This window comes from Balaenoptera physalus (assembly GCF_965194825.1).
Source record: "Balaenoptera physalus genome assembly, chromosome: 10".
Classification (NCBI taxonomy): domain Eukaryota; kingdom Metazoa; phylum Chordata; class Mammalia; order Artiodactyla; family Balaenopteridae; genus Balaenoptera; species Balaenoptera physalus.
Window position 1 is genome coordinate 83,700,124 of NC_138889.1, and position 27,346 is coordinate 83,727,469.

Consider the following 27,346-nt stretch of genomic DNA (forward strand, 5'->3'; position numbering starts at 1 on the left):
TGTTTTTCTTTGTTGTATTCAAGATTTTTCTTACTATCTTCAGCTTGTAGTAGTTTGATCATGATGCATCTAGGTGCAGTTTTCTTTGTTTGTTCTATTTGAGGTCCATTGAATTTTTTGTAGCTGAGAGTTAATATTTTTCATCAAAGTTAGGAAGTTTTTCATTATTATTTCTTCAAATATTTGTTCACCCTTTTCTCTTTCTCTGCTCTTGTTTGACTCCATTTACCCTTAAGATTTCTGAAAGATGTTTCTGACAGAATAGTTTTAAACTTTGATGGAAGGGTCGGAAATAAAATGGAGAAGTATGGATGAAATGACACAGTTTTCTAAGGAAACTTAGTTCCTTAAATATACACACAACACAACCCAGTAAGTTTACAGTGGAAAATATTAATGTTACCTATTTGTCCTCTTTTCCTGTTTTTACAAAATCTGTTTGTAGGTGCATTTCCTCCCTCTGCTACTTATGCACGAAAAGACTTGCTACAACGATCTACCCATATCGCTACCAAGACTTTCCAAGCTGTTCGCATATTTGTGAACAATGAGCTCAATGAACTTTACACAAGACTGAAGACAGCTCAGAAGTTTCTGAGACCTGGTGGTCGCCTTGTTGCCCTCTCCTTCCATTCACTGGAGGATCGCATCATCAAACGATTCCTGCTTGGGATAAGCATGACAGAAAGGTTTAACCTAAGTGCTAGACAGAAGGTGATACAAAAATCACAGTTGGATTCAGATCATGAAAACACAGAAGGAGTCTCTATAGGAAGGGCCCCTTTAATGTGGAAAGTGATGCATAAGAAGGTGCTTACTCCGGAAGATCAAGATGTACAAGATAACCCCAGAGGACGCTCAGCCAAGCTTAGAGCAGCTATCAAATTATGAGAAAGTTATCATCATCTGATTCTTCAAGTTCTTCCTCACAGTTTCTCGTGTAATATTCCTGAACAGCCTAATATAAGAAAGTGTGGGATATATAGAGATATGTACTATATATGTGTGGAAATAAGGGGTATTTAGCATTTTTTTCTCAAAAAGAAAATGTAGGAAATATTAGCATGACACAGATAGCTCAATTCAAGATGCAGCAGTGTCTCAAAACTGGAAAAATTGTTTATCTTAGCATTATATTTGACTTTTGAAATGCAGTCCTTTCTCTAACCAGGAAATTTTTTTAAAAAGAAGAAGAAGAAGAAGAGAAGAATATGTGTATTTACTTAACTATGTAGAGTCAAGCTGTCAAAAGAGAGATTATAATTATATCTGCATGCCCAAATTCTGAATTTAGATATTCAGATTTGCAACAGACTGTCTATAACTCAAATAATTAATAATGATCATAAAATGAATTTTAATTTTCCTACTTGGGAATAATTAATTACTACTATAGCTTTCTCAAATATAGGTATTATGAAAATTTAAAATATTCAAGTATTATTTTAAAAATGCATTGTACTGATAAATTTCATTACTGAAATTACAGTGTTCATTGTTTTAAAGGGATTTTTCAGTATGATATGTGCCATGTTTTCATATATTAGCAACTAAAAATGTAGAATTGCTCTAATAGCTCTCACAGAGAATGTTTCACAAAACTTATATTTAAAGTCAATTGTGTTTATTTTAATAATAGCCCAGAATGCTTTTGATAAATAAAAATCTCTCATCATTTGAATCCTGCAATTTTAAATTGGGCTATATGAAATATTCAAAGTCTATTTGAAATGGAAAAGTATGTTATCTCTTCCAGATACTAAAATCAATGTAATGATTTTATTTACAAATAGTAACTGTAATTGTAAAATGTTTATTCAGGTGAAGTTCACGTGGCAGAGGATTCTTTAACAAATTAATGAAATTGATTCAGTGTTCATATAACTTTTTATACATAAATATGCACTTCTAGTTTATTCAGTTATGCAGCAAATACTGAACTAGGCAAAGAAACAAAGGCGAGTAAAATACACATAGCCCATAGTATCAGTCCTGTGGAGTTTATAGTCTAGCCGAGAAGAGCAATGGTAGTTAAATAATCATAAAGATTAGTATAAAATTGGCAAAGCGGTAAGGGCTATAAAGAAGTAGTACAAGGTACCATAAGTACGTCTAGTAGGGGTTTCATCTACTGAAGGAAACCAGGTCTGACAACATGGTGCTTGATTTGTGACTTGAAGGATGACTAAGAGGTAATTAGTAAAAGGATACATGGGCATGTTCATTAAAGGTGCATGTAAATGATTGTTTTCTTAAGTAGTTTCCCTTGAAGTCACATTTATACTATTAATTTGCTCAGTAAACTATTTATTCAAATACAGGAAAAATTCATCTTCTCAATTATGATTACAAACTCTAAGTTGGTGAATCCAATGAATAAAATATCAACATAACTATATGGGCAAAAGATAAGAATTAAATACTTGAATTTACCTCAGACTTACTTTGTCTACCTCTGTAATATTTAACTTTAGTTCTCAAGTTTGTTCACCACTTGTAATTTACAGACTTTATTCAGATCTGAACAATTCTGCAGTGAAATCAGAATTAGAAAATATTGTAGGGAACAGTATGCTCAAATTAGAAACAAATGAAAGTACCTAGCTTAATCTCCTCAGTCCTCCCTGAAGAATTTTGAAAGTTCTTCTTTGTATGTACGTCATATTTGTGAATAAGAATGATTCCCAAAGGTAAGTGCTCGTCTGAGTATCTGATCAGAATATAAAAGATCGCATCTAATGTTCAACAATGATTCACCTATTTCATCAATCATTTTTGGATGCTATATAATACAGGAATCTTTTCATTAATGTTAAATGGAAATTGCCCTGGGTTGGATGGCATCCTTCCAAACTTCATGTCCTTTCCAAAACCTCATAATGTGACCTTATGTGGAAATATGGCTATTGCAGATGTAAGTAGTTAAGAGGAGGTCATACTGGAGCAGGGCAGGCCCTTAATCCAATATGTCTGTGTCATTATAAGAAGAGGAGAAGAGAGAGACACAAAGAAGAATGCCACATGAAGGTAGAGGCAGAGATTGAAGTGATACATCTACAAGCCGAGGGACACCAAGAATTGCTGGCAACCATAAGAAGCTAGGAGAGAAGCATGGAATAGATTCTCCCTCATAGACTTTAGTAGGAACTAATAACTCCGCTGACACCTTGGTTTCAGACTTCCAACCTCCAGAACAGTGACAGAATAAATTTCTGCTATTTTATGCCAGCCAATCTGTGGTAATTTATTACGGCAGCCCTAAGGAACTAATACTCTGACAAAAAAAAAAAAAAAAAATCTTGAAAAATATGCATGAAGAAAAAATCGTGCTTCAATAAACACAAAATTGGTTTCAAAATGTTGTAGTGTAAAAATATATTAGCTTTTTTCTGTAATTAGGCTGTTTGCCACAATCATTCTTACCTGCCTCTTAGTCTTAGTTGTATGATGCATAATAAAATACATGAATGAGTTTCAAATTGTTAACTCTGGAGAATGGCTTAGGGAAATTCATACAATACATGTAGAAAATAAAACAGATTATTGAAATGAATACATTTTAGTACATTTTATTGGAAAAGTACATTACTTTTCCAATAAAATATAAACTATATAATACAAGCAGTTGTTTTACATTTCAGAATCTTTGTATCGACTGCTCTCTACCAATCATTTTAATATAACATCCATCCCATTGTGTAGGACATCAGTTCTTAACAGGTTTTAGTTCATTGCTTATTAAGAAATGAAATTTAATAACTGCACACAATTTTTAATTGATATCCCTATTTTGTATATTCGTTTCGTTTTGATAATTATATGTTAGTTATGTAATCTGCCTTTTGAAATTTCTAGGATAATTTTTAGGGAGTAATTTTGGGGCTATATCATATCTATATATTTTTTTCTGTTTCATGTAATATGTGATATCTATTTTTTTTCTATTTCATGTAATGTGTGATATATGGTTTGTGCTTAAATTCATTTATATTGAACTATTTATTATGTTACAACCAATAGTTTATAACAGAATACAGTATGTCTAAGTTATTTTTTTGAATTTTTGAATGTTATTTTTTTATACAGCAGGTTCTTATTAGTTATCCATTTTATACATATTAGTGTACATATGTCAATCCCAATCTCCCAGTTCATCATACCACCACCCCCACCCCCCGCCGCTTTCCCCCCTTGGTGTCCATACGTTTGTCCTCTACATCTGTGTGTCAATTTCTGCCCTGTAAACCGGTTCATCTGTAACATTTTCCTAGGTTCCACATATATGTGTTAACATATGATATTTATTTTTCTCTTTCTGACTTACTCTGTATGACTGTCTCTAGGTCCATCCACATCTCTACAAATGACCCAATTTCGTTCCTTTTTATGGCTGAGTAATACTCCATTGTATATATTTGCCACATCTTCTTTATCCATTCATCTGTCGATGGGAATTTAGGTTGCTTCCATGCCCTGGCTATTGTAAATAGTGCTGCAATGAACATTGGGGTTCATGTGTCTTTTTGAATTATTGTTTCCTCTGGGTATAAGCCCAGTAGTGGGATTGCTGGGTCATATGGTAATTCTATTTTTAATTTTTTAAGGAACCTCCATACTGTTCTCCATAGTGGCTGTATCAAATTACATTCCCACTAACAGTGCAAGGGGGGTCCCTTTTCTCCACACCCTCTCCAGCATTTATTGTTTGTAGATTTTCTGATGATGCCCATTCTAACTGCTGTGAGGTGATACCTCATTGTAGTTTTGATATGCATTTCTCTAATAATTAGTGATGTTGAGCAGCTTTTCATGTGCTTCTTGGCCATCTGTATGTCTTCTTTGGAGAAATGTCTATTTAGGTCTTCTGCCCATTTTTGGATTGGGTTGTTTGTTTTTTTTAATATTGAGCTGCATGAGCTGTTTATAAATTATGGAGATTAATCCTTTCTCCGTTGATTCATTTGCAAATATTTTCTCCCATTCTGAGGGTTCTCTTTTCGTATTGTTTGTATTTTCCTTTGCTTTGCAAAAGGTATTAAGTTTCATGAGGTCCCATTTGTTTATTTCTGTTTTTATTCCCATTTCTCTAGGGGGTGGGGCAAAAAGGATCTTGCTGTGATTTACGTCATAGGGTGTTCTGCCTATGTTTTCTCTAAGAGTTTTATAGTGTCCGGTCTTACATTTATGTCTCTAATCCATTTTGAGTTTATTTTTGTGTATGATGTTAGGGAGTGTTCTAATTTCATTCTTTTACATGTAGCTGTCCAGTTTTCCCAGCACCACTTATTGAAGAGACTGTCTTTTCTCCATTGTATATCCTTGCCTCCTTTGTCATAGATTAGTTGGCCATGGGTGCGTGGGTTTATCTCTGGGCTTTCTATCCTGATCCATTGATCTATATTTCTGTTTTTGTGCCAGTACCATATTGTCTTGATTACTGTAGCTTTGTAGTATAGTCTGAAGTCAGGGAGTCTGATTTCTCCAGCTCCATTTTTTTCCCTCAAGACTGCTTTGGCTATACAGGGTCTTTTGTGTCTCCATACAAATTTTAAGATTTTTTGTTCTAGTTCTGTAAAAAATGCCATTGGTAATTTGATAGGGATTGCATTGAATCTGTAGATTGCTTTGGGTAGTATAGTCATTTTCACAGTATTGATTCTTCCAATCCAAGAACATGGTACATCTCTCCATCTGTTTATATCATCTTTAATTTCTTTCATCAGTGTCTTATAGTTTTCTGCATACAGGTCTTTTGTCTCCTTAGGTGAGTTTATTCCTCGGTATTTTATTCTTTTGGTTGCAATGGTAAATGGGAGTGTTCCCTGAATTTCTCTTTCAGATTTTTCATCATTAGTGTATAGGAATGCAAGAGATTTCTGTGCATTAATTTTGTATCCTGCAACTTTATCAAATTCATTGATTAGCTCTAGTATTTTCTGGTGGCATCTTTAGGATTCTCTATGTATAGTATCATGTCATCTGCAAACAGTGACAGTTTTACTTCTTCTTTTCCAATTTGTATTCCTTTTATTTCTTTTTCTTCTCTGATTGCCGTGGCTAGAGCTTCCAAAACTATGTTGAATAATAGTGGTGAGAGTGGACATCCTTGTCTTGTTCCTGATCGTAGAGGAAATGCTTTCAGTTTTTCACCATTCAGAGTGATGTTTGCTGTGGGCTTGTCATATATGGCCTTTATTATGTTGAGGTAAGTTCCTTCTATGCCTACTTTCTGGAGAGTTTTTATCATAAATGGGTGTTGAATTTTGTCAAAAGCTTTTTCTGCATCTATTGAGATGATCGTATGGTTTTTATTCTTCAGTGTGTTAGTATGGTGTATCACATTGATTGATTTGCATGTACTGAAGAATCCTTGCATCCCTGGGATAAATCCCAGTTGATCATGCTTTATGATCCTTTTAATGTGCTGTTGGAATCTGTTTGCTAGTATTTTGTTGAGGATTTTTGCATCTATATTCATCAGTGATATCGGTCTGTAATTTTCTTTTTTTGTAATATCTTTGTCTGGTTTTAGTATCAGGGTGATGATGGCCTTGTAGAATGAGTTTGGGAGTGTTCCTTCCTCCACAATTTTTTGGAAGAGTTTGAGAAGGATGGGTGTTAGCTCTTCTCTAAATGTTTGATAGAATTCACCTGTGAAGCCATCTGGTCCTGTATTTTTGTTTGTTGGAAGATTTTTAATCACAGTTTCAATTTCATTACTTGTGATTGGTCTGTTCATATTTTCTATTTCTTCCTGGTTCAGTCTTGGAAGGTTATACCTTTTAAGAATTTGTCCATTTCTTCCAGGTTGTCCATTTTATTGGCATAGAGTTGCTTGTAGTAGTTTCTTAGGATGCTTTGTATTTCTGCAGTGTCTGTTGTAACTTCTGCTTTTTCATTTCTATTTTATTGATTTGAGTCCTCTCCCTCTTTTTCTTGATGAGTCTGGCTAATGGTTTATCAATTTGTTTATCTTCTCAAAGAACCAACTTTTAGCTTTATTGACCTTTGCTATTGTTTTCTTTGTTTCTATTTCATTTATTTCTGCTCTGATCTTTATGATTTCTTTCCTTTTGCTAACTTTGGGTTTTCTTTGTTCTTCTTTCTCTAGTTCCTTTAGGTGTAAGGCTAGATTGTTTATTTGAGATTTTTCTTGTTTCTTGAGATAGGCTTGTATTGCTATAAACTTCCGTCTTAGAACTACTTTTTCTGTGTTCCGTAGGTTTTGGATGGTCTTGTTTTCATTGTCATTTGTCTCTAGGTATTTTTTTATTTCCTTTTTGATTTCTTCAGTGATCTCTTGATTATTTAGTTACGTATTGTTTAGCCTCCATGTGTTTGTGTTTGTTACATTTTTTTCCCTATAATTGATTTCCAATCTCATAGTGTTGTGGTCAGAAAAGATGCTTGATATGATTTCAATTTTCTTAAATTTACTGAGGCTTGATTTGTGACCCAAGATGTGATCTATCCTGGAGAATGTTCTGTGAGCACTTGAGAAGAAAGTGTAATCTGCTGTTTTTGGATGGAACGTTCTATAAATATCAGTTAAGTCTATCTGGTCTATTGTGTCATTTAAAACTTGTGTTTCCTTATTTATTTTCATTTTGGATGATCTGTCCATTGGTGATAGTTGGGTGTTAAAGTCCCCTACTGTTATTGTGCTACTGTCGATTTCCCCTTTTATGGTTGTTAGCATTTGCCTTATGTATTGAGGTGCTCCTATGTTGGGTGCATATGTATTTATAATTGTTACGTCTTCTTTTTGAATTGATCCCTTGATCATTATGTAGCTTCCCTCCTTGTCTCTTGTAACATTCTTTATTTTAAAGTCTATTTTATATGATATGAGTATTGCTACTCCAGCTTTCTTTTGATTTCCATTTGCATGGAATATCTTTTTTCCATCCCCTCACTTTCAGTCTGTATGTGCCCCTAGGTGTGAAGTGGGTCTCTTGTAGACAGCATATGAATGGGTCTTGTTTTTGTATCCATTCAACAAGCCTGTCTTTTGGTTGGAGCATTTAATCCATTCACGTTTAAGGTAATTATCGATATGTATGTTCCTGTTACCATTTCTTAACTGTTTTGGGTTTGTTTTTGTAGGTCCTTTTCTCCTCTTGTGTTTCCCACTTAGAGAAGTTCCTTTAGCATTTGTTGTAGAGCTGGTTTGGTGGTGCTGAATTCTCTTAGCTTTTGCTTGTCTGTAAAGCTTTTGATTTCTCCATCCAATCTGATTGAGATCCTTGCCGGGTTGAGTAATCTTGGTTGTAGGTTCTTCCCTTTCATCACTTTAATTATGTCATGCCACTCCCTTCTGGCTTGTAGAGTTTCTGCTGAGAAATCAGCTGTTAACCTTATGGGAGTTCCTTTGTATGTTATTTATCGTTTTTCCGTTGATGCTTTCAATAATTTTTCTTTGTCTTTGATTTTTGCCAATTTGATTACTATGTGTCTTGGCGTGTTTCTCCTTTGGTTTATCCTGTATGGGACTCTCTGCGCTTCCTGGACTTGGGTGGCTATTTCCTTTCCCATATTAGGGAAGTTTTCAACTGTAATCTCTTCAAATATTTTCTTGGGTCCTTTCTCTCTCTCTTCTCCTTCTGGGACCCCTATAATGCAAATGTTTTTGTGTTTAATGTTGTCCCAGAGGTCTCTTAGGCTGTCTTCCTTTCTTTTCATTCTTTTTTCTTTATTCTGTTCTGCAGCAATGAATTCCACCATTCTATCTTCCAGGTCACTTATCTGTTCTTCTGCCTCAGTTAGTCTGCTATTTATTCCTTCTAGTGTATTTTTCATTTCAGTTATTGTAGTGTTCATCTCTGTTTGTTTGTTCTTTAATTCTTCTAGGTCTTTGTTAAACATTTCTTTCATCTTCTCGATCTTTGCTTCCATTCTTTTTTCCGAGGTCCTGGATCATCTTTACTATCATTATTCTTAATTCTTTTTCTGGAAGGTTGCCTATCTCCACTTCATTTAGTTATTTTTCTTGGGTTTTATCTCTTTCCTTCATCTGGTACATATCCCTCTGCCTTTTCATCTTGTCTATCTTTCTGTGAATGTGGTTTTTGTTTCACAGGCTGCAGGCTTGTATTTCTTCTTGCTTCTGCTGTCTGCCCTCTGTTGGATAAGGCTATCTAAGAGGCTTGTGCAAGTTTCCTGATGGGGGAGACTGGCGGTGGGTAGAGCTGGCTGTTGCTATCGTGGGCAGAACTCAGTAAAACTTTCATCCACTTGTCTGCTGATGGATGGGGCTGTGTTCCCTCCCTGTTGGTTGTTTGGCCTGAGGCAATCCAACACTGGAGCCTACATGGGCTCTTTGGTGGGGCTAATGGCAGACTCTGGGAGGTCTCATGCCAATGAGTACTTCCCAGAACTTCTGCTGCCAGTGTCCTTGTTCTCACGGTGAGACACAACCACCCCCAGCCTCTGCAGGAGACCCTCCAACACTAGCAGGTAGGTCTGGTTCAGTCTCCTATGGGGTCACTGCTCCTTCTCCTGGGTCCTGATGAGCACATTACTGTGTGTGCCCTCCAAAGTGGAGACTCTGTGTCCCCCAGTCCTGTCGACGTCCTGCAATCAAATCCCACTAGCCTTCAAAGTCTGATTCTCTAGGAATTCCTCCTCCTGTTGCCGAACCCTCAGGTTGGGAAGCCTGACTTGGGGCTCAGAACCTTAACTCCAGTGGGTGGACTTCTGTGGTATAAGTGTTCTCCAGTTTGTGAGTTACCCACCCAGCAGTTATGGGATTTGATTTTATTGTGATTGCACCCCTCCTACCGTCTCATTGTGGCTTCTCCTTTGTCTTTGGATGCGGGGTATCTTTTTTGGTGAGTTCTAGTGTCTTCTTGTCGATGATTGTTCAGCAGTTAGTTGTGATTCTGGTGCTCTTGCAAGAGGGAGTGAGAGCACGTCCTTCTACTCCACCGTGTTGAACCAATCTCTCTAACTAGGTTTTTGAGATTAACTAAAATCTCTTAAAATTCTCTTGCAAATAGTTGCAAATAGTTGCAAATAGTTGAAAATCGTATTTTCTTTAGTCTTTGCAGAGTATTACATATCTTCAGAGGTTTATAAAATTCTTTATTCTAATTTCTGTTTTTAAATGAGAAGCAGAGATAGTAATGAATTTATACTGTAGAATTTTTTTTAATAATTTAATTTCATTTGAAATCTGATTCAAAAAGTATGAGACAGTTCTTAATGGAAAATTCAAAATGTACAACAGATACAAAATTTATAGCAGCACTTTCATTTGGTTAAAGAAGATAAATACTTGGATATATTCATTCAATAAGTATAGATTAAAGCCTGACCATTTAGGAAGAAATCAAAAACACCTCTCTCAATTCTTTCCTTCTTTTTATACTCCTTCCCTTTCCCTCTCTCTGTTTACATGTGAATTTCTTATGCCATTGGAGATGACATTCATTTATATTTCACATTTACTCTAGAAAAAGAAATATTATGCAATATTAGCATCTACTCTCACAAACTAGGCCCTACATGTTAGATTCTTAGTAATGGGTAAGGATTAACTAATAATTGCTTCTGGTTAAAATCTGTAATTTTTATTTTAATGTATCTATTTTTCTATTGAATTCTTTTTGAGTGCTGCAGTATTCTGATAGACTTTTTGTGTCTAAACAACATTCCATAATAGAAAGAGATAAGTATTAAAATGTGAAGGGAATTTTGTGAGGTTCTTGACAAATATAAATTTAATGACAGAAATCCTGATTAGAGATAAATTTTTCTCAGAACCACAATGCCATATGTTCAATGTTGAATAAAGTATGGTTTGTAAAACTCAGCATGATATTCTAAAGAAGCTAGATTGTATAACAAGCATAATTATTTTTATATTATTTTCTCAAATTTCTTCTGTTTATAGCTACTATTCCCAACTAATATTTGGTAACACAACGTGATCTGCAGGGATACAAAGAGATAGTTTAAATATAAATTTTTTTTGTCTTGTTACAGCCTAAATTTTCAAAAGCATTAAAACTTCAATAGAATTAATTAATGCAAGATTCAGTGATGATATTTCATAATACTTATCATTTAGATGGACCTTAAAATTCTTCACAGAGGTTTTGGCCACCTCACTCTCTTCTCACATAATTTACCAAGATTGTTCGACATCAAAGTAAAGGAATATAATGTAATGCTCTGTTATGCAAAGTAGAATTTTGCCTTTTTGGTAATGTAACATCTCCTTAGGCAATTCTTTACCTTAAATACAGGGTATTTAAGTACAAATTTTCTGCCATTAGCATATGCCCTATTAAATATATCACTGCCCAGATGTTAGAATACAAAGCTGTAATCAAACAAGAGGACATGCTCCATTTCTGATTCTTGAGTAATAGCTTCTGTTCATTAAACTCTATCTTTATGCTTGGCCAGTAATATTTGTCTGCCGTGCACAAGGTGAGGATCTGTATTGTTAAACAATCAAATGGTATGATTCTTCATTCTTTCACGTGGAAAAGCGTTATCATCCAACTCTTATAAGTGCTAAATTGAGCGGAAGGCTGTATAGCCTTGTAAATAAAACCATTGGCTTTGGAGTCAGAAAAAGGAGCTTGAATTCCACGTTTGAATATATTAGCTGAATAGCTCTTTAGTATCCTGAATCCTCATTTATTTCACTTCAAAATGAGGACAGTATTGGTACTTTCTCATCAGGTTACTATGAATCAAATAGAAAATACTCAGTAAATATTTATGAGTTAACTGAAAGTCATAATTACCAAAATGTAACTCACATTTCTGGACACCATGGTTAAGGAGGTATGTACTTTTTTCCTGGTAGTTTTAAGTGCAGCCTCTGCATCACTAGCAGTAGTTGATTGGGTTTATAGTCGGTTTATTATTTGGGAATTTTATTCCTATTTGTTATTTATTTAACACCCCCAGTGTTTGCTATACCTTGACAAGACCTATAAAACACACAGTCATTGCCCTTGTGGAGTTTCCATTTATAAGAAAACAAACTGGGAAGAAAAGAACCAGTTGCTCAAGTTATTTGACATTAATTTAGGTCAGAGAATGTTATTTGTCCTACACTTCCATATCAGTAAGTGTCCAACCTAAGTGGTCCTTGTAGTAAGATTCTCCAAAATACATTTTGAGGAGGGAAAATGAGTATTTTATGATATATGAGATGGAAGATTTCTAAAGGAGTATTTAAAAAGTTTCCTATTTCTGCACTCTAAAGTCAATGCGGAGAGACTAAAGGACCAATAAAGTGTGTATGTTGCAGGTGTTAAGGGGAAAATAACATGAAAGGTAAATAGACAGTTCACACTTAGAATGAGCTGATGATCTTCTCTTACAGCACCACTGAAACGTATATTATTAGAACTGGATCTATGTAATTCCCACTCACTTACCTTTGTCTCAGAATTTATAAATCTATTCCTTTATCTCCATTTTGTACTCATGTTTCTCATCAGAGAGCTTATCCTGGCTCCTTTTCTTTCTGTCTTCTCTAGGACTTAGTTCAGTCAATTTTCTTGCCCTCTTGAGTCTTTAATCCATTCTCCACTGGTATCTTTCCTTCAATCTACAAACATATTCAAAAGTGAACCACGCTAAAAGCAAATCATAATGACTAAAATCTCTCCTTGACTCTGTTTTCCTTACCAAAATACCCCCCATCCTTCTGCTTTCTTTCATATCTTGACCTCCTAAAGAAAGTCTCCACTACCTCCAACTCTTCATCTATATTTCACTTATCCAATTCCAGTATACTCTCTATAGAAACTATTCTCTTAAGTATTAATGGTGACCTCTTAATTACCAGACCCTGAATCCTAATCTCCCTCTTCACTTTCTTGATCTCTTCAGCATTTGATAATGTTAATCTATCCTTCCATAAAAAATCTGTTCTACATTGCATTCTCCAAAATCACTCCTGTAGCTTTTTCTCTCTAACTCTGATTCCTTGACTAAATCCTCTTTCTCTGTCCCGTAAAGCCAGACCATGTCTCCTGTGAGTTGTTCACAAGGTATAGGTAGTCCTAGGGATGTGCATTTAGTGAAGGCAGTACTGTGAAAATTACTCCATGATCATCCATGGAGTAGATGAGAGATGAGTATCCTGCCAAGATAACAGACAGTGGAAATAACAGAGATTGGAGTCTTCCTGGAAGTTAAAATTGACATCAAATTAAGTAAGGTGTGTCCCGGACTTCCCTGGTGATGCAGTAGTTAAGAATCCGCCTGGCAATGCAGGGGACACGGGTTCAAGCCCTGACCCGGGAAGGTCCCACATGCCGCTGAGCAACTAAGCCCATGCACCACAACTACTGAGCCTGTGCTCTAGAGCCTGTGAGCCACAACTACTGAGCCTGCGTGTGCCACAACTACTGAAGCCCGTGCACCTAGAGCCCATGCTCTGCAGCAAGAGAAGCCACCGCAATGAGAAGCCCGCGCACCACAATGAAGAGTAACCCCTGCTCGCCGCAACTAGAGAAGGTCTGTGTGCAGCAACAAAGACCCTACACAGCCAAAAATAAATAAATTAAATAAATAAATTTTTTTTAAAAAGTAAGGTGTGTACTAATAACCAGGACTTCAGCTTTGGTAATGGCAAACAATAATTTGGACCAACCATCCCACTCAGAACAACTAGAAAACCTAGAAAAGATTTTTTTAATAAGAATTCTCTTTGAAAGCACCAGAGGGTTAATAAGGCAGTGAAAAATATCCAGGAGAAGAAGGAAACCCAAAAAGGTTAGCCCAGCATTTGTAGCTGCCAGTTGCCAATTCCAGAAGTGGCAGCTGAGAAACTAAACAGAAGTTCTGATGACAGTCTTTAGGGAGTACAGGTGAACTCAAAGCCAACTGGACCTTGAAAGAACTGAAGTTCAGTTTCAAATCATCTTAGTCCTTGAATTGGATTAAATTGATCCTGGATGCTAGAGTCCCTAAATGCCTCATAAAAGCAATTTTAAATACTCTTTGGGGAAAAACAAATTCTTACACACAAATCATTTCAGTAATATTTCATATTTAGTGTCCATCACTAAATCAGAAATTAGTCAGTCATGAAGAGACAAAGCATGATTTTTAAAAGAGAAAAATCCAGGTAATAAAACACACTAGGGTAGGGAGGTATTCAGACAAATGCTATAAATATGTTCAAGGAAAATAAACTGGAAACTATAAAGAATGAAACAAAAATTATAGAACTGAAAAATATAGTACCCAAGCTTATGAACTCAGTGGACTGGTTTATGAGCAGATTATACACAACTAAAGATAAATAGTGAGCTAAAAGTTATTTCAGAAGGAAATATCCATAATAAAGCATGGAGACAAAAAGAAAAAAAAAAAGAGTACAAGAGGCATTGGAGTTACAATGAGAAGTGTAATTCATGTGCAATTAGAATCCCAAAAGGAGAAAAGAGAAATAAAATAGAACAGAAGCCACATTTGGATAGAGAATGGCTGAGAATGTCCCCAAACTGATGAAAGACATCAAATTACAGTTTCAAGGACCCCCAAAACTTCCTAGGAACAGCATCTTAAAACCCACTGGAAGCCAAAATCATAGGCAATGGACATTCTCAGGGAATATGGCTCACATGAGCTTTTGAGGGGAGGGGTTACTGATGGAATCCAGCAAACCAAAATACAAAACAAAATATCAGTTAAGGGAGAAGTTTGATAAAATGTACTAGGATAAGCTTCGACTGCATGTAAATACAGAACTAAGAGTAAACAACCATGGGAATTATTGCTATGGAACAGAATGCAAACATAAGTCTTGAGAATGTAAAATTAACAGAACTCACCAAAGGTATGGGTTTAAGAGGTCTGTTTCATTGATGTGTGTTTCAGTTTTTGTGCCAGTACCATGCTGTTTTTATTACTGTAGCTTTGTAGTATAGTCTGAAGTTAGGGAGTGTGATACCTCCAGCTTTGTTCTTTTTCTCAAGATTGCTTTGGTAATTCAGGGTCTTTTGTGGTTCCATATAAATGTTATGATTATTTGTTCTAGTTCTATGAAAAATGTCATGGGTATTTTGATAGAGATTGCATTAAATCTGTAGATTGCTTTGGGTACTGTGGACACTTTAACAATATTAATTCTTCCAATCCATTTCTTTCTATCATTTTCAAATTGCTTCGTCTCAACATCACTAATCATCAGAAAAATGCATATCACAATCAGAATGAGATATCACCTCACACCTGTCAGAGTGGCTATCATAAAAAAGACCACAAATAACAAATGTTGGCAAGGATGTGAAAAAAGGGGAAGGTTTATACACTGTTAGTGGAAATGTAAATTGGTGCAGCCACTGTGAAAAACGGTATGGAGTTTTCTCAAAAAACTAAAAGTAAAACTGCCATATGATCCAACAATGTCACTGCTGGTATATATCTGAAAAAATGAAAACAATAATTCAAAAAAATATATGCACCCCAATGTTCATGGCAGCATTATTTACAATAGCCAAGATATGGACACAACCTAAGTGTCCACCAACAGAAGAATGGATAAAGAGGATGTGAGGTGGATATATAGATATGTGTGTGTGTGTGTGTGTGTGTATATATATATATATATCTCACACATGGAATATTACTATATATATCTATATATCACACATGGAATATTACTCAACCATGAAAAAGAATGAAATTCTGCCATTTGCAAAAGTGTGGTTGGACCTAGAGAATACTATGCTTAGTGTAATATCAGATAAAGACAAATACTATATGTTATCACTAATATGTGGAATCTTAAAAATAAATATGTATATATCAAAACAGATGCACAAATATGGAGAACACACTAGTGATTATCAGTAGGGAGAGGAAATGAGGGAGGGGCAGGATAGGGGTATGGGGTTAAGAGATACAAACTACTATGTATAAAATAGATAAGCAACAAGGGTATATTTTACAGCACAGGGAAATATAGCCATTATTTTTAATAACTTTAAATGAAGTATCTATAAAAATATTGAATCACTATGTTGTACACCTGAAACTAATATAATACTGTAGATCAACTATACTTCAAATAAGTAAATAATAAAAATGAAAGAAAATTACTACTGAAGGGGACTATTCAACTCATGGAACTTTCACTCAAACGATAGTAAACATCTTACATTTCTGCACAGTGCTGATATGGTAAGAAAAAAAGAATATGTCCTCTTCTTGGATTTACATATATTGTTTATGATTTTGCTTTTCTCTTTTTAATGGCACCATACCTACTTCTTCTGAATCTATACAGTTTTCACACAGAAACCTCTTTGATGATGATGAAAACCATGTTTAAGAGCCAGCCAGATGACTTTCCCATTTTCTGTTATGTACATACATATATGATTTTCATGGGGTAGGGAGGGGTTAGGGAGAAGGGGAAAAAACCAACTATCATGAATGTTGAACCTGTCTAGTTATTCTAGAATCTATCATTGTTCCTTTGAAGAAATTCAACATTTGCCTTACAACCAGAGAATAAACATCAGCTGCTAGAGAAAGCTATTGAATTTCAAAATCCCTTTGAAATGTCACGTTAACCTGTTTAACTTTCAGTCAGTTCTTTAAAGCACCAAACATTTCCTGATGACTCCCAGATCTAAGACTGCTTATATTTCTCTAACTTAAAAGTTTGTTTCCTTCACTTGCAAACGAACTGTGGTGAATGAATCAGTGCTGTTTAGACCTGGGAGAAGTGTATCACAGCTGCAATCTGTGTGCAGTCGTTCTGCAGGTTAGTTCAATTTGTGAACATTGAACAGGGTCAAATGTAAAATCTGGTCATTTGACTAAAACTACATGGCGCTTGCCTTTTATTTAGCTCTCCATTAAATTGTAATCTTTAAAGCTGTATTTGTTTCACTTATCTTTTTTTCTGAGATATGTAGAAATCAGACAACCATTAATTTATTATTTGACTCAGCAACATCTATTGAGTGTCTGTTTGCTAGGTGCTGGGGGTAAAAGTGAAAAGAAATGGTGTGCCCCTTGTTCTTGAAGAACCACATTATGGTATAAACTGAGACAGTTATGTAAGTTCTGAAAAGTTAGAAGATAACAGGCTAAATACTATAATAGAGGTTAAAATTCTATAAGAGCACAAAGGAATGAATAAATGAATGAAGTTTTCTTCTTCCAGGCAGAACTGGATTTATAGTCAGCCCTTCATATCTGTGGGTTCTGTATCTGTATAGTCAACCAACCTTGAGTCGAAAATATTTGGGAAAAAAATAACCAGAAAGTTGTAAAAAGCGAAATTTGTATTTGCCTCATTCAGGAAACTATTTACATAGTATTCACACTGTATTAGGTATTATAGGTAATCTAGAGATTATTTAGAGTATACAAGAGGATGTACAAATACTATGCCATTTTGTATAAGGAATTTGAGCATCCATAGATTTTGGTATCCGTGGGGGTCCTGGAAGCAATCACCCATAGATACCAAGGGATGTATAACTGATCCTTTTAGTGTGAGAGCAATAGGAATTGTGTGCTGAATCATCAATAGCTTTGTTTCCTGGGACATAATATCAGGTGGCCTTTCCTTGTAATGTCGTTAATAGTCCTCCTGCCTTACACTTATTGTTAGTTATACTTGTTCTTTGAACTTTATGAACTTTGATTTCCATGACCTGTGCATGCACATTATTGAGAAGACTAATATTCTTAGACATGGATGGCCACCTAACAGTAATTGTGGTATAACCTATCTGAATGAGCCATTTCATCCTAGAATTAGAATTCTTAATATTTTTGAAGCCATTGTCTCTTTTGAGAATCTAATTAAAATTAGAGTCTCTCTATACAAAAAAGCACATATACATTAATTTTGTATAATATCAAGGGGTTTATAAAACACCCTCATGTCTATGATGGGCTCCAGGTCAATGACTTTTGCACTAGAGAAACATCTCGATTCAAGCCACATTTCCCAAATCTGACCCTGTGACAGTCAAAGGATAAACGTTGACAATTTCTACCTATTAAACTCATTTGGCCCATTCATTCCTGATGCTTCAAGTTTCCTACTTTGTTTTAGAGGATCCTCATCTTGGCATCAACCAACCCGGGCAGTGTCCCAGTAAGGCTAATCTGGGCTCCTGTAGGAGTTGTGTGCTAGACACAAGGAATAGAAGGGATGAAATGATTTCTGAGGGTCTGAATAGATCAAATACTCCAGACTAGTGCTGTCTGTTAGAAACATAATGCAAGCCACCAATTTGAGCCACGCTGTAATTTTAAATTTTGAGAAGCCACATTGAGAAAAGTAAAAGAGAATAATTGAAATTAATTTTAATAGTATAATCTAGTTAAACTAATATATCCAATATATTTTAACATATAATCAATATAAAAATAAGATAGTTTACATTCCTTTTTTTTATACTATGTCCTTAAAATCCAGTATGTGTTTTACAGCACATCTCAATTTGGACTAGCTACATTTCAAGAAGTATAGGTTCTTGAAAGCTATAGGTGTCTAGTAGCTACCATATTGGACAGCACAGTTTTAAATCTGGAATAAATGTCAATTTTTCTGTATATCTGGCTTTGTTATATCAGTGATCAGCTTTTCACCTTTCAAAAAACCCTCTCCCCCATAATAGCTATCTGGTAATAAATGAATAAACAGTTTCTTCTATTGTACTGCATCACACATGGAGGAGGATATAAGCCATACCCCCTGAAGTCATGCAGTGCAGTGACCCTGACAATGAAGAAGCTACATCTTTTCATTCCTCTTCTGTAATGGGCCAGTGGATTTGGTGCAGCTACAAAACAGCCTTAAAAATAAACTAACCAAAACAGATCTTTGTACCCACATCCAAAATCAAGCAAATTCATTCTAACATCCTCTCTAAAAATTGCTTCAGCCTGACTCTACCAGGGTTGCCGTTCAGATCAGCATTAAAAGTTGAGTGTGAATTCTGGGTAAATTGGTGCATTCCTGATGAGGAGCAAGTAACCACAGCATATATGAAACCAAGAATGGTGCTTATAACGAAAGATATTTAAAGTTAATGATTATTCTTTTAAAGGGGGATGGGGATTCTTCTCTCCCCATCCCCTTCACCACACAAAAAAATATTGCTATCTTATTCAGGTATTATAGAGCATTTACCTGAATAGTCTTGAAGACTAAATGCCAAAACTGCAGTTCATATGCAGCAGCTATTTTACAGAGACATCTTTAGCATGATTCCTCAGTTAAGCTACTTCTTATATGCATTTCATTTTTAGAATAACAATTTTCTTGCCATCAAATGGAAAAAATTCCCCCAAATTTTTCCAGGCACCATTTTTTTTTTTAATCCAATGAAGTGCTCTGTTGTGTTTTTATTTTTTATTTATTTATTTATTTTAAAAAATAAATTTATTTATTTATTTTTTGACTGCGTTGGGTCTTCGTTGCTGCACGGGCCTTCTCTAGTTGCGGCGAGCGGGGGCCACTCCTCGCTGTGGTGTGCAGGCTTCTCATCGCGGTGGCTTCTGTTGCAGAGCACGGGCTCTAGGGCGCACAGGCTTCAGTAGTTGTGTCACGCAGGCTCAGCAGTTGTGGCTCGTGGACTCTAGAGCGCAGGCTCAGTAGTTGTGGTGCACGGGTCTAGCTGCTCCACGGCATGAGGGATCCCCCCGGACCAGGGCTCGAACCCGTGTCCCCTGCACTGACAGGCAGACTCCCAACCACTGCGCCACCAGGGAAGCCCTGTTGTGTTTTTAAATGGCATCATTTGGAACAGACACATCATCCTTTGAGGAAAGGACACACTGTTAAGTTTGTTAAAAGCTATAATGGTCATCTTGAATCTTTTTCTCAGAGGGAAAAAAAAACCCTCATGCTAGCAGTTAATAATCGTTAAGAAGAATTTTTTAAAATAGTGGCTACAATATTGTAGTGTTAATTGCATTACTCACTGAAAGAAATGCAATGAGTCATATTTTATAGTTGTTACTTATGCAATTTGGAGAACTTTTTAGACACTTGATAAAGAATGAGGGGACTCCAAACCGGGTAAAAGGAGTCTAGAAAAATAATTTCCTTTCTTTAATAAGGTTTAGGAAATTTGCAATTAAGGTTAAAGCAACCTGAAAATGCATCATGGATTCATAGTCTTTTCGAACTCAACAGGACCTCAACAGGGTCAGTTGATTTCAATTGTTCCCAACCTTTTCAAAATCAAAGACACTTGGGACTTCCCTGGTGACGCAGTGGTAAAGAATCCGCCTGCCAATGCATGGGACATGGGTTCGAGCCCTGATCAGGGAAGAGCTCACATGCCGCAGAGCAACTAAGCCCGTGTGCCACAACTACTGAGCCTGCGCTCTAGAGCCTGCGAGCCACAACTACTGAAGCCCACGCGCCTAGAGCCTGTGCTCCACAGCAGGAGAAGCCACTGCAATGAGAAGCCCACGCACCACAACAAAGAGTAGTCCCCACTTGCCGCAACTAGAGAAAGCCTGTGCGCAGCAACGAAGACCCAACGCAGCCAAAAATAAATACATAAAAATTTATATATAAAAAAATCAAAGACCCTTTTGCTATTCCTCATTACCAGCTTTTCCCACAACATGAACCTAATGTTTAAGAAAAAAAATGTGTTTTTCTACCAAATATAAATTAAATTTATTTCCCTATTAGTGAAAAGCATATACAATTGCAAAGCAGCTTCTGCTGAGTGTAAAACAATGTGTGTTACAATCATGGATGAAAATAATTCCAGAGAAAACGACCACAGTTATGTGATATTTAAGTTAGCCTCCACAGATGGACCAGACAAAACACAGAAGACTTAACTACATTAAGAAGCCAAAGCAAGTTGGTGGGTTCTCCAGGATTAGTTGTCCATGTTTATTTACTGCAGACTGATAAGTGTGCTCACAGCTCAGCTCAAAAATGCCAGATTCCTTAGTAACTAAACGAAAATTGATACTTCAAAAAGAACGAGGTGAAGTACTAAATGCTTGAATTTAAGCTCCTTCACACCTCTCCTTGTAATAACCTTCACCTCTTCTGCCAGTTAAATCCTTTTCATCATCCAAAACTCAAATGTTCTGGCCATGAGAAGGCTGCCTCCTACTACAGGGAGCATAATTGACTAAGAGTCCAAGCTGCTGCTCTCTGAAGTTCATCCCTGCATTTGCACTGAGGCTGTGCCTACCGTGGGCTGCTTCCCACCAATAATTGAGTGAGGTAGGAATGCAAATACAGACCCATTTCTGAGAGATGGGGAGGACTCGACAGTCAGCTTTGGCTGAAGGACTCACAAATGGCTCTGCTGAAACTTCCATCCAAACTTCCTTACCTCTCCTTACACAGGGTCAGACTTGCATCACAGTCTGATGGCTCTCCCAGACTTCTTCAGCTTTCTCCTTATTTCCTTTCATGCAGGCAGTTCTCTTAATAAACTCTGTGCACATTTAATTCTGGCTTGGAGTCTGCTTCTCAGAGAGCCTGGACGAATACATCAGCTCAAATGGCTCTTTCAATATCTCAAACTGCATGTGCTCATAACACTGTACAAAAGAAGAAGAGGAAGTGGCCCATCATAATTTGGTCCCACATCATCTCCCCAGCTGCCTTTACCATCTCTGTATGTTCTAGGTACACCCAACTCACTACAGTGCTCAGCACTCTACACATTTGAAAATGTCTCCTATGCCTAAAATGACTTCCTCTCTAGTTATATAACAACTTCATTTTACAAGACTACATGCATATCATCTCCTTTGGTAAACCTTCCCTGACATCTCTGAGCAGAATTTAGAGTGTCCTCCTCTTGCACCCATGTTTTACTTACTTTAGCTTTCTTCATCTTGGCATTTTTAAAGATAAGCCAGTTGTTTTTTAGAATATCTTATTTAATTTATTAACACTTATATTTTTATTTTTTTATTTGGCCCGTTAGAGTCCCTTCAAGTTTACTTCTGTGTTCTTTTGATACGCCCTCACCCTTCTTTGAGCATTTCCTTACTTTCTGTTACCAAAGATGTTCCAGGCTCATCATCTTCTTTCCCAGTTTCAGCCCTGGATTCAGTCATTTCTTCAAGGAGTCCTGTTCATTTTACTATTTGAAACCAAGATATGATCACTAGGTGCTCATTACTACTGGGATGCCACTGTTTCCAAGCCCTTTTAGCAGATGGCTAGGAACTACACATACATTTACATTTATATTTATTTCTGTGTCTATCTGTAATAACTATTTCTCACCTTGGTACATCCAATTCTAATTCAATGCCGGCTGGGTTTATTCCAGTTTTATATTTTTCCATATCTCTAACCCCATCCCAATAGTGAGAAACCCAACTCATCATTGTTCTTGATGTATTTATTTATTTGCTTACTCTCTCTGGATGCAGCCGATCTTCTGATACTGCTAGACCCCCACCCTCTTTGCAAATGGACCTGCCCTGTGCTGAGGTTGGCCACCTCTGCACAGGCCTGCAGCTTACTTTGTCAGGCCTGACTCATGGCTATTTGACAGTAGAAGCAAGGATGCTAATAAATATTTTTTTAAAGAAAAGAAAGGGACAAAGGGGAAGGGGGAGAACAAGATACATAGCTGCTAGCATTCTTTATGCTCTTCTTTTTTAACACTATATCTCTGTTTTTTGGGGAGGAAGGGTTATTATTTATTTATTTTTAAAAAATAATCTCTGTTTTAAAAAGGCGAGAGCAGTCTTCAGTCTTAGAGTCTTCTGTAAGGAATCATATCTATCTAGAATTTAATAACACTGTTAACACTTTAACTGTGAATGTGTTTAAAGTTACTGATCTATTTCTTTCCTTTAAATATATTTGTAAATGAGGAAAAAGTTACATATTTTATTTTTTTAAATAAATTTATTTATGTATGTATGTATTTATTTATTTATGGCTGTGTTGGGTCTTCATTGCTGTGCGCGGGTTTTCTTTAGTTGCAGTGAGCAGGGGCTACTCTTTGTTGTGGTGCGCGGGCTTCTCATTGTCATGGCTTCTCTTGTTGCGGAGCACGGGCTTTAGGAGTGCAAGCTTCAGTAGTTGTGGCACGTGAGCTCAGTAGTTGTGGCTTGCGGGCTCTAGAGCTCAGGCTCAGTAGTTGCGGCGCATGGGCTTAGTTGCTCCGCGGCATGTGGGATCTTCCCAGGCCAGGGCTCGAACCCATGTCCCTTGCATTGGCAGGCATATTCTTAACCACTGCGCCACCAGGGAAGCCCAAAAGTTACATATTTTAATCAGCACAGTTCTATATATATATATACCAGATTGAGATGTAGAACATTTTCATCTCCCTAGAAGTTGTCAGTCAATCTCCACCCTCTATAGGCATCCACTCTTCTGGTTTATATCAGAATTGGCTTTGCTTCCTTTGTAAATATTTTTAAGGAAAAATAAAAGTGTTAATAAATTTAATAAGATTATAAATGGTAAAGATGATGTGAGGAGTATAGAATAGCACAGAAGACATTGCATAAATGTTGGGAGTTTGGCCACAGTGGTTTGTTTCATGGACATCTTAGCCTTAGAAATGTTGCCGTTGCTGTGACGGAGATGGCCACCAATGCTATTCAAGCTATGGCCTTCCCACTCTACTCTTTCCATATGTACTCATCCTTTAAACATCTATTATATACCTACTATGTGCTATGTGATCCAGGGGCTGTAGATAAATAAGAAACAATGCCTGTACCCAAAATAGAGATGATCAGCATAACCTGATCCATGGAATTGTTTACAAATATGGCCACAAATTCTTGTGGCCACCTTATGGATGATGGTCAAAATTCCCAAATCCATGGATATGCAGGAGGACAATTTCAGAGGCACTTGAAAGAAATGAGAAAAAAAAGGAAAAGCAAAGAGGGTAGAATTCCTATTTCATAATTTGCATATGGTTTTTAATAAATACAAATTGTTTTATTATAAAATTACATCTGGCATTAACAAAATAAAAGGGCCAACCATCCTCTACAGCTTAAGCATATTAAACACCACATCAATCCAAATGTGCTGACACAGTTATTCCTCCCATGGTAAAATCCAGCTAGAAAGAAAATTAATTTGGATTGAAATTGTTTGGATAAGAGCTAAATGGTGATACATTCCTTCTTTTACTCTACTTGTTTTTGCCTTCGTATATTTTTATTGTCCAGCAACTGACTCAGTTTTGTACTGCAGTTAGCACATTGTGAAAGGCACAAAGATGAACACAAAGTGGTGCTGTCAACCAATCAACAGGTATTCCCTGACTGTCTGGGCCATGTTCCCACAGAGAAAATGCTCTACTTAGGGGAATAAATTACACTTAAAATTTTTAATTTTACAATACTTTTGAGAGATAGGGATTATAAACTCCCACATAAACATTTCCTACATTAACTATTAAAATATATTCACACTAGGTCATTGGTTACCAAGCAACTTTTATTAACACATATCACTAAATTCCCATATCCTACATGAATTTGAGAAGCTTAGCCATTCTGCAAAGTGGAATAAATTCTACTGATTTCTCTTTACAGAGAATAGGGAAATATCAGAAGGATCGACTTTACTTGTAAAACCTAATGAAATTTGAGACAGACTACTTAAAGCTATAAATTCAGAAACAATCATTTATCAACGCAAATAAATAAGCAACGTGAACATCTGGAATCTTTTTTCTAGCTCTTTGCCCTACTTCCCTATAACAGTATCTCAGTATCTGCCTAACTGGGATCAATGAGATAGTGTGTGTATGTGGGTGTGTGTGAGAGAGAACGATAGAGAGAGTGTGTGTTTTGTAAAGCATGGCACAACTATCCAAGTGTAAAGGAGTACAATCCTCATAAGTCTGTACACTTTGCTGTACAGAAACATAGTATAACACATGTCCCTGCATTTGAGTATCATTTAAGTGTAAACTTAAGGCAGTTTAATGTGACAGAACAGTATTCACCAGTCATGTATAATGGTGAATGAGGCATGACAGGAAATTTATAACAGCAGATTTATCATAGGCAGCCTTGAGAGGTCTTAAATATAGGCAACTCATGGTTAAGAAGGCTCTAAAGCCAAAGCTTGAGAGAGACTAAGTCTTATAAGCTCTGTTGGAAGGCTCACTTGGCCTGGAGCCACGAAGCAAGTTACTTGTTCTCTTTGCCTTGATTTCCCTCACATGGACGTCATGGTTACAAAGGTGAAACTGGCTCTGTAGATGAACATTATGAGACAGAGGATAAGGAACAGATAGTGTAATTCTTTGTGAAGTAATTTATTATTCAATTTACATTAAATGAACTTCATTTCTTTGCAAGTTGAGCCTGGGAATCTGAATTCTTTAACAAAGTCCCAGGACCTAACCTCCACCTCTTCACAGCACAGGTGAGAAAATGCTGCCTGACCTTTCTTTTGGGAGGAGGGACTGTTTAGGCAAAATGGTTAACTCATGAATCAGTCCACATGGCTCTCTTACTTTGGTACTCCTACAGGAACACAAGGCGGGAGGAGAGAACAGAGGGAGAATGGGATATTGGAGTAGTAAAGAAGTTGACCATGTCCCTTTTCCCACTGCTAAGTTATAGACTTCTTGGGCCATTCCATACAAGAGAAGAGAGGAGCCTAAAATTGGATGAGAGGTTGGATGTCATTTTAGATTGATTTTTAATATTTGAAAATGATGCTGTTCTATTATTATCCAGAAATGGCCAGAAAAGCTATAGAATTGGCTTGAGAGGACAGAGAAAAAGGACCTAGTAGAATGGTTTGAGGGCAGCAGTAGAAATAAAAACAAAACTGCCTTTATGCTTTCCTTCTTACTACAGCTCATTCAACAAACAGAAGCAAGAAGGGTCAGAGCAGTAAACATTGCTACCCATTCAGTGACATAGAGCTTAAGGGAAATCAGTGAGTGGTGCTATAACTGGGTACATTTCTTTTCAATTTTACAAAACTTATTTTAAAATCAGTTTTGAACTTTTAGTCCCTTCATGTATGTTTTGAGTTTGCCAAATTATGCTGCCAAGAAAAAGGTGCTGAGAACCACAGCAGAAGGGAATAGGAGACATGGAATTCAGTGGAATATTGAGACTGAGCACAGATTTAAAAAATCATCCGCACAGAGGTGGTTGAGATGACCTTGTTTGCCTGTCCCTGGACCTGTTTTCAGTTTCGGCTTTAGATAGATGTAGTAGTATAATTTCATGCCTAGTTCACTGTGTTAAACGTGGTTCTCTTGAAACATTTTGCAAAAATTCATACTTGTCAATAAATTCTGGAATTTTTCTGGGCCCTGTCAATCTAAGGGCCTGGAAATTTCATTGAAGAATTCCATTTGAAGAATTTCATTTATGTGGCAATTTGGAACTATTTTGTAGGTTAAAGTTAGCTCTGCAAGGCCAGGCCTTCTTGGTCTTTGGAGGAAATCCATCATTCAGTTGGTTAAAATTCCTGAGCATCGGTTTCTTCATTGCTAGAAAACCCACTAATACTTAACAGGTTGGTGGGAGGATCAAAAAAAAGAATATATACCATGGGCTACAGGGCCCCCCATGTTTTGGATTCTTCCTACCTGTCCAACTTTATCTCACACCATCTTTTTCCTTCACTCACTACCTTTCTGGCACACTAGCTGCCTTTCTCTTCCTCAAACACACGAGGCTATTTCCCACCCCAGGGCCTTTGCAAGTGTTCTTCTCTCTACATGTAATTTTTTATCCCTCTAGCTCTTTGCTCCATATCCTTCAGGCCTCCTCTCAATATGATCTTCTCAGTAAGGTCTTTTCTTGCCTTCTATCTATGTTGCCTTTGCTGGATATTTGGTATCTCACAAGCTTGATTGTATCTCTCATATCATTTTTTACACTCTGTAATTATGTTGCCCATTTATGTATTTACTTTGTTGTTACCTGTCTTCTCCCACTGAATTTCATGATATTTTTCATTGAAGCATAATGGACATGTAACATTATATTAGTTTCAGGTGTACAACGTAATAATCTGATATTTGTATATATTGCAAAATGATCATAATAAATCTAGTTAACATCTGTCACCATACATTGTTCAAAATTGTTTTTTCTCATGATGAGAACTTTTAAGATCCAGTCTCTTAACAAGTTTCAAATATGCAACACAGTATTATTAACTATAGTCATCATGCTGTACATTACATCTCCATGACTTATTTATTTAATAACTGGAAGTTTGTATCTTTTGATCCCCTTCACCCGTTTCTCCGATTCCCCCCACCCCCTCCCTCTGGCAACCACCGATCTGTTCTCTGTATCTATGAGTTCATTTTGTTTTTCTTTTTTAGATTCCACTTGTAAGTGAGATCATACCGTATTTGTCTTTCTCTGACTTATT

General features: G+C 36.5%; 1 protein-coding gene across 8 annotated transcripts in view; it reads left to right on the plus strand.

Moving 5' to 3' along the window:
- The window catches only part of METTL15 (methyltransferase 15, mitochondrial 12S rRNA N4-cytidine), a 372,683-nt gene that overhangs the window by 195,957 nt on the left and 149,380 nt on the right, over positions 1-27,346 (plus strand). For 5 of the 8 annotated variants that reach the window (XM_082476635.1, XM_082476636.1, XM_082476634.1 and 2 more), the window contains one exon: positions 446-16,867. The exons of the other annotated variants lie outside the window; for them this stretch is intronic. In XM_082476635.1, the coding sequence (XP_082332761.1) occupies positions 446-891 (446 nt within the window). In that variant the 3' untranslated portion in view covers positions 892-16,867. Of the gene's footprint in view, positions 1-445; positions 16,868-27,346 lie in introns of those variants that run through there. 8 annotated transcript variants of the gene reach the window in all.